We start from the raw sequence: 8,690 nt of genomic DNA on the forward strand, positions 1-8,690 counted from the left end.
GGAAAAAACATATAGTTCAAACTAAAAAAAAAAAAAAAAAAAAAAAAAAAAGAAAATATCTCCAAAACCTAATATGCTAGGGGGAAAAAGAAAGTAATTTCTGGAATCGGGTTTAGGGACACATAAAGCCAAAATATGTGGTCTGCCATTGTAATCAATATTTATTGAATAACATGACACAAACGTCGCTCGTCAAATTCGGTTGGAACTTGTGAGTGTAAACAATTCAGACCATGGTTGGATGAAAGTTATGCTGATGTCATCAAAGGCCGATGCTGACGGCTTGAGACGGACTACCCCGAGCACTGTCGTCTTTGTACATTTTAGGCTCAAAACAGAAGAGGTTCCTTCCAGCTTGTGTTTGCGCAACAGGGAATAAATCGATTAGCATGCCCGCTAATGTACACTTCTTTATCTGTACAGACTGGACTTACAGTAATATGGAGGATGTGCTGTCGTTGAAGCCCTTTGACAGAAAATGACTCCGGTGTTTGCGTTGGTGCACGTGGCTCTGTGTTTTGTTTGTTTGTGTGTGTGTGTGTGTGTGTGTGTGTGTGTGTGTGTGTGTGTGTGTGTGTGTGTGTGTGTGTGTGTGTGTGTGCGTGCGGGCAGGTGCATCAGTAGTGTTATGGAGCCTGGCTCGTCTTCCAGCTTTGCAGTCTCATTAAGATAAGCCACTTCCACTCAGCTGATGAATGTCAACAAGTCGTGAGTCAAACTCTAGACATGACAGACGTGCACACACATTACACACACGGGCCCATCACGCTCGGTTTGTTTATTTTTCTTTGGAAATAGCCAGGACGGAGTACACGTGTCCATCTATCTTTCCGCACAAAATGCACTCTCGTGTCGTATCGTGATTATATTACCCGCGGTTCATGCTATTTAATGGGTTTTTTTTTTTTTTGCTTAGGAAATAGATTGTAATCCATCCATTTGTTTCCCCCAGCCTTTGTCCTTATTGGGATCTCGGGTGGTGACGGAGCATCTCCCGGCTGACTTTGGGCAGAAGGTGGGATACACACTGGAATGGTCGGGAGTGAATTGCAGGCCAGATGACTGGTTGGTTCGCTGAAAGAACCAGCGGTGTCAAATTTGTCACATTCACCCAATTGGATTGGAAATGGGCCGGGCCATTGTGGTTGTGGCCCAATAAGCTGTCAATAACAACAAATTGTTTTGGTGCACATAATTACAAGTACATTTGTAAAATATTCATGTTTTTGTCTTATGACTGTAAATCGATGGAGAACTAGTTTTGAGATCAGAAGTCAAGAATAACGGGCTGTTTATTACATTGTAATTATACCATTTTAGATGAAAATTAGAACTTTTGGTTCAGACTTTAGTTGACCTGCTTGAATTGCTTACGCGGGCCACATAAAATGATGTGGCGGGCCAGATCTGGCCCCCGAGCCTTGGCTTTGACGCGTCTGGGTTACAGGGTGCATGAAAGGGTGAAATATTCGCAACTTACAGATCAGAGTGGAGGTATAAATGGACAGGCCATCAAACCCTAGAAATCTTTTTAAATGATTGAGAAAACCTCAAATGACTCATCGCACCAGACAAACTAAAACAGTGCAAACGGTGGGCATGTGGGCTGAGTCGCAATGCCGTGAAAGTTGCATGAAAGTGTTTTTCCTGGTTATCTCAGAAATGAATTTGAAGTAAAGCAAATCATTGCTGGTCTTTATGGGAATTCCAGAGTTGGGCCAGTTCAAGACGAACACATTTGGGAGTCTAGTCAGGGGACAAGACCGAGACCTTCAAAACGTGGTCTTGGGACCGGTCTCAGATCTTTCAATGTGACTTGATGCCAAGGGCAATATCGAGCAATCTTGACGTAAGCAGGATTGACAAATCAGTCCAAGTATCTCTGGCAATGCCAATGTCACACCCAAATGATTCAACCACCGAAAAAAGCTCTCATTCACTGCTGCCCTGTCATTGCCCAATAAAAAATAAAATTAAAAAAAAAGATCAAAGCAGGTTACCAGCAATCCAACTTTGGGCCTAACAAAGGAATCGTTTATTTCCAGCCATCCACTTTTGGAGTTCTTTGTCATCATTCGGGTCATGACTCAACTCATTTTTGGCAAGGGGTGGGCTAATCGCAGGGCTATAAAATAACAGTGCTGAATGGATGATCACGTCACGGCAATTGTGTTTCTGGCATTTCAAAAATGTTTCCTCAAGCATCGAAATTGATGCCCCGGAGATCAGCCTCAGTGATGTTGGTTTTTTTTTTTTCCTTTTCCTCTCTTTACCAGGGCTCTTCTTCCATGACCGGTTTCGCTGGTCGGGAAAGACTTCTGGTCTTGAAGGATTTTGAAGGCCACTCTGCTCTTAACCTTGAGTCCTGCAGAAATTATTTTGTAACCTTGCCCACAATTCTCTCTCTTTCTCTCTCTGATCTAGGAGGAATTGCCTCATATCGCAAAAATATTTCTACCTCCTCCCGCGTGGCTCCTCTGGCGATATGAGGTGATACATTACGGACGCGTTGCGTTCAAAGAAGTTACTATTTTTTATTTTTTTCCGAGGGAATGTGAATGAATACATTAAGAATCAATTTATCAGAAAATCTGAATGGTTCATCACGGCCTACAGTGTGAACATAGCCTAAGGTTGCTTTGCATCAAGAGTTGCAAATCTTGTCGAATAGGTTGAAGGATCAAATAAATATGAACTTTGTTTCACCTTCCTTGAAGCTGACGTTTTGGTTAAGTTTATTCCCGGGCTTTGTTCCTTTTTTAGTGTAATTGCTTTTGTATTTCAGGCATTCAAATATGAGAAGCGTAGCTGGAGCGTGTGCAAGTGATGGGTAAATCAACAGGTCTAATTGCATACAATTAACTGTCCTAAATTGTCTTCCAGCATGGGTTGACGTGCTACTTAGTGACAGTGTGAATTTTATTTTCTTTTTTTGTGTGCGTGTGGCGACCAGTCCAGGCTAAAAATAGTTTGCCTTTCACCCAAAGTCAGCCTGGGTCAGAACAGGATAAATGATATAGAAAATGGATGGATGAGTGGATGACGGAAAATGGTTGGACAATTGCACGGCACGCAAACAAAGATTATTGTTATGACTGGAACAGAAAAGTATTCTCTCGTTTTAAGATGCCAGTGATGTAACAGAAGTACAGTACCTGCACTGCAACTATCTATCGATTCATCCATCTAGCTAGCATAGCTAGCGAGCTAGATAGCTCTTGTGTGGATTAGTCAAGATGACCAACGCAGAACATAATTTCCACTGACAATCCCGAGTCTCTGCCACTAACATTTGTTTTATAACACACACAAACACACACAAAAAAAATCTCCTCTGGCATTAGACAGATCCAAATCCGTTATTGTGTATGACCAAACACATGAACAGGACAGTTAAAAAAAAAAGACACAGGTCATTCTGACAGCCAGAAAATACAACGAACAAATCCAAATAGTACAAGACATAAAAGAAGCTAGGCTAACGGTTAGCTGGTAACCTACAGAGGTCAAGTGCTTTTGAAAATGTATGGACTGGTAAAATATTTCTAGATTCATCCCAGAGGTGTGGCTCTCGAGGGCCAAAACGTGTTTTGCAAAGATGACAACGTTAATGATTTATTTTGTTGTGTGCCCGCTTCTTTGATAACTGGACTTTAATTACAATTAATTACAAAGAAATAATCAACTTTTTTTGGGTTGTTGTTTCCGAAACTCCCCTAAATTGTCATGTGACCTTGGCACCGCTGGAATATTCACCAGTGACACATGACTGTCAACCCAACCTATAAAGGCGATCGCTCGCCGTTGTGATCGTCAGCAGCAAACCTCGCGACTGCAAAGGTAACTTTTCAAACTCCATTCGCCTTGTTAGGATTGACTATTTGTCTTTTTTTTTTTTTTTTTTTTGCTTCAACGTGGTCACATGTCAATATAGCCCTCTTTATTTGTTCCAAATAAGTGTTTTTCCATAATTGTACAGATGGCATTGACTCTTCGCTCATTCCTCCTCCTTTGCGTGATCAGTGGGGCGGTGACTGGAGCCGTAAGTCACACTCTCCCCCGCCGACTTAAATAATACGTGAATGTGTTTACGGTTGTGTTTGCTCCATTGTCGTCTTCAATTGTGTCAATTTTCTGCAGTCTGATTTTTTTTAAACAATGTGCTTCTTCACAGTGGAATCGGTGTCCGGAGGGCTGGGTTGAGTTGGAGCACCGCTGTTACATCTATCAGAGTCAAGAAATGACATTTTTAGGAGCAGAGGTTTCGAAAGCTTCCATGCAGTACATGTGGATTTTAAATCATGATGTGCTGATTTGTTTATTTTTATTTTTATGATTTTTTTTTTTTTTTTTACTCTGCTTTCTTTCAGAAAGTCTGTAATATTCTTGGTGGGAATCTGGTCTCCATCCATAATTCCCTGGAAAATGCAGTCGTTTTTGATCTGATTCAGAGCGGCCCCACAGCCTGGATTGGACTCCATAGTGCAATTTTGGTAAGGAAAAAACAAAACAAAACACTGGGCAGTCCAAGAAAATGAATGTCATCTGTATTCTGAATGTTTTCATTCCTCTCTTATGCTTTTTTTTTTTTTGATTGAGTTAAAACAGTTTGCAGATGTCAAAATGACACACCTGTGTCAAAATGCCCAAAGGATCAAGAATTACGGCATACTTGACACACTTTTAACAGTCCACAGGAAATGAACCGGATGGGGATGGTGTTTTTTTTTTTTTGGTTCCTATAGTGACTAGGGCAGGGGTGTCAAACTCAAGGCCCGGGGTGCCAAATCTGGCCCGCCACATCATCTTACGTGGCCCGCGAAAGCCAATCAAACATGTCAACTTCCACGGTGCTCCCTGAAACCTGAACTAAAATTCTCATTTAGAAAAAGTAACAGACATTGTCAGCATTTTCTTGTTCCCAAACCGTTCATTACAGTAACTTAAATAGTTGAACAAACGCTTCTTCTTGATTTCTTGATGTGGTTTCACAGTCATAAGGGCCCTCCAAGGGGAACGGTAACGACAATGTGGCCCGCGACAATCCACGAGTCGAGAACCCAAGCGTGAGACACTTGGCAAGACCCCATAAAGATAGCAGAAGCATTGATTGCCTTTTTAGACGTCAGCAACTTGCGTACGCAAAAAAGAAATGAGGTGTAGGGTCGGCGGCGTGTCATTATCAGTCCGCTGGTATCCACGAGTATGACTCATTCAAATCTGACTTTGTTTTTCTGACAGGATCAGGACTTCCTATGGACCGATGGCTCCATTGTGACATTCACCGCTTTTAATTCTGATGGGCCTGACGGCTTGGGCAACTGTGTCCAGTTTTCGAGACTCGGTATGTAAAGTTTGCAATGAAAATAATGCTGTCATACGTCGACATTTTGTCGGCAGATATCATGTGGATCCGTATGCCTTGTTATACTGGAATGTGTTTTTTTTTTTTTTTAATGAAGCAAATTTAACATTTGAACATTTTCTTTCTTTCAGATGGATTTTGGCAGGATCATCCCTGCGATGTGAGGGCCCCATTCGTTTGCATCCAAGATGTGAAGTCTTTTGGCGACTTCTAATCTGTCCTTTTACCACCGCGTCTTCTGCCACGACGTCTTTCCCGAATCATTATGACGCTCTTTTCTTCCTCCACAATTCTGAGTTATTGGCAACACGCTTTTATGTTCATTAAAAAAAAAATCGCATTCAATTGTGTTCGGGTTTTGTCTCATGAAACTTGTCGATGGTATCGCTTCTTCACAGAATGGCTGCAACAAATCCAACATATTCACTTGGTAAAACAATGTCCCTTTTTTTTTGTTGATTTGAAGATAAATGGGACAGAATGACCACCGAATATTACTTGCAACTTAACCCTTTCGGGGACAGCGGTGACTAAAGTGGACAGCTTATCATGTTATCAGGTAACAAGGGTGCAGGAAAGGGTTAAAGGACCCTCAGTATGGTGTCAAGATGGCACATTTTTCTCCAACATGCTCATTTTATGTATTGGTTGAGCACAATTAAACTGGTATTCATTTTCAATGTCGATCCATTTTGGAGCAATTGGTCAAGAACTAATTTCCCACCCCCGGGGTGTCTTTTATTATTGGGGGGGGGGTCTTTGAGATGAGGTTGATTACATACTGTATCTACATGCACAGATTCCGATCTGATTGAAAAATAATCTATTTATGGGCGAAACTATACAATATGATTCAGTTCAGTTTGGGAGCGATATGACACTTTCTATTTGTTGTCTTCAAATACTCAAAGAAAATAATTAGGAACATTGCAAGAACCAGGGAGAAGTCATTCCATTGTCGATACTTATTTTTTCCCCCTTCTAGTGAGACTGATCGTTTTTTTTTGTTTTTGTTTTGTTTTTTTTAACCTTGTCTTTTTTGCCATTTTACAGACAGATACATCGACAGATCATGGCTTTTGTGTCTGACGCGAGGTGACAGGCAGTGTCCAGTTATTGAGAAATGAGTCTCATTACACACACAAACAGTCACTCAACCACCCAATCGAACCCCTCGACCGGGTGAGTCACTCTTGTTCTCTATCTTTGGATGGCCAAAATTAATGGCCTCTTCGCAGCCTTTCATTGTCATTGTGCCAGTTGCCTCTCCATGACAGCCTCATAATATTAGCATATGCAAATTAGGAGACATATTAATAACTTGGGAAGGCTGCAAAGAGCCACCCCTGGAGGGAAGTGACGCATGTTTCTTTCTGACTGTGGAGTGATTTGGAGTTGAGCCTGCCTTCTGTCACTCCAGGGTGTGTAACTCACTACAGCATATTTTTATACTTCTTAAAACTGAAAAAGCTCCATACATATACACCAACAGCTAGTGTCAGAAAAAAAACAGATCTGAAAACGTATTACTATCATATAATTTGTTGCGTGACGGCCGTAAAGCAATCTGTACACTTTGACATTTCAAAATAAAAGTAGACAACATTTATAAATAACAAGAACGACAACGAAAATCGAATTAAAACAGACAACAATCTGCTTTGCGTTGCCGTCTAGCATATCGGGATCAAAAATTATTCTTCATCAGTTCTGCATGTGTTGTGTGGTTTGTGGAGGTTCTGAATTTGTTTGCACAGTAAGATTAAATTCAAATCAGAACATGTTGAATCCTAGATTTGTGCGTCAAATGTGCGTGTGCACGTTTTCAGCACACGGACGCTAAATGAATGAGGCCCAATGAGTGCTTCACTTGCCCACGTCTTTCCCCACGCGATGACAACAAATTGGTGTACACGATCAGTACATTGCAATTTCTGACTGGAAGTTGCGCGACTGATCAATAGATCCTTTGCGTGCGTAAGTGACGCAGATTAGAAGGATGGGCAATACTGTATGTTACACAAAACAAATGAGTAAACAGGTTGTACGTTGCAAGTCGCGAACGAGAATCATCGTTGGCGTTCGCCATTGAGATAAATGCTCAGCGCTAACAATATCCTGCACTGCGTTATCTGATGGTTTTGCGAGACGTCATGCTAATTAGCAGTGAGCAATGAACTCGTTGGGTGTAAGATTAAATTGGTACTGTAATTATGGTCACTAATGACTGGTAGCAGACAGTCATTAGTGGCAGGTTGTCCGAAGTGATTATTGATTTCCCAAGAAAAAAACCCAAAACAATGTTATAGCTGAAAATATTCCACTGAATGAATGTTTGGATTTATAATTTTCTGCTTTTGTGTGCTTACTAAAAAAAAAAAAAAAAAAAAATGGCCATAAAGCAAGTGGGCTGTGTTCACGCTCACAATGGCGCAAACCACATTTTTCTCACTGCGCTCATCTGCAAAAAAATTCAAAATAAAGCCAACCTCATCATCTCAATGGAATCCAAATTAAGAGTTCATCGATGTGTCTCTTTGATGAACATAAATTCTTTATTTTTTCATGCACTGCTGCCAGGAAAACAGGTTGTGCGACATAGCGACAGATGTCATCATAAATGAGTTAAAACGGGGTACCGCAGGTTACCAATTGCTTTTTAAAATGTTTATTTTCCCCTTCGTGGAGCGTATATGTCAGCCCCGCTCCTGTGCAATTATCAAACAGCTGTAGATTTTGCTGGTCCAGAGAATGTTCAAGTATTATTCAAAATTGGAAGATGAGATGCCAAAAACAAAATAGTGGTTTGTCAACGTCAACCTTTAAACATTGATGCTAGAGCAAAGTCGTCCACACAGGAAGACGACTCAAACATTTCACTTCGCAACGGTGAGCTAGACGTCCTAAAACGAAAATCCCAGTAACAGTCAGGTTTTTATTTGTTGCCAGGCAGACTTCAAGGACTTCCATTTTAAGCAAATTACAGACCCGTAGGAAGAACTTAATCGAACATGAGAGATGGAATTATAACGGAGAGGAAGGGCCAAAGTGTATCGAAGCAAGGACGCCGAGCGGGTGTGTCAATTACGGCCATAATTGTCACCTGCTGGCTCGATGTCACGCTCGCTTCATTTTACACGGCAAAGCGCTTGGCTCCTACATCTGGCCGGCTGATGAAGAGACAGCATGCGGTGTCATGGAGACGGCCGGGCTGCCTCTACATGGGGCAGCTTCTTCACAAACGGCATCACACGAAGCACATTATCGGATGGTAGTGGAAGCCACTAGCGGGAAGGACAGAAGATAAAATAATGTGGTGAGATGG

General features: G+C 41.5%; 1 protein-coding gene and 1 long non-coding RNA gene across 2 annotated transcripts; one reads left to right on the forward strand and one right to left on the reverse strand.

Moving 5' to 3' along the window:
* The first annotated feature begins 3,768 nt into the window (after positions 1 to 3,768).
* On the forward strand, positions 3,769 to 5,629 carry LOC109512039 (lactose-binding lectin l-2-like). The gene is made up of 6 exons (XM_019863518.1): positions 3,769 to 3,840; positions 3,980 to 4,042; positions 4,175 to 4,261; positions 4,371 to 4,493; positions 5,242 to 5,344; positions 5,497 to 5,629. The coding sequence occupies exons 2-6, from the start codon at positions 3,980 to 3,982 to the stop codon at positions 5,577 to 5,579; spliced, it is 459 nt and encodes a 152-aa protein (XP_019719077.1). The 5' UTR covers positions 3,769 to 3,840; the 3' UTR covers positions 5,580 to 5,629.
* On the reverse strand, positions 3,935 to 4,263 carry LOC109512040 (uncharacterized). The gene is made up of 2 exons (XR_002167447.1): positions 4,173 to 4,263; positions 3,935 to 4,034 (listed from the first exon to the last, which is right to left on the reverse strand). It is a non-coding gene; the product is annotated as an uncharacterized LOC109512040 (long non-coding RNA).
* Positions 5,630 to 8,690: the final 3,061 nt, after the last annotated feature.

Source organism: Hippocampus comes, unplaced genomic scaffold, assembly GCF_001891065.2.
Source record: "Hippocampus comes isolate QL1 unplaced genomic scaffold, H_comes_QL1_v1.1 scaffold91, whole genome shotgun sequence".
NCBI classification, from domain to species: Eukaryota; Metazoa; Chordata; class Actinopteri; order Syngnathiformes; family Syngnathidae; genus Hippocampus; species Hippocampus comes.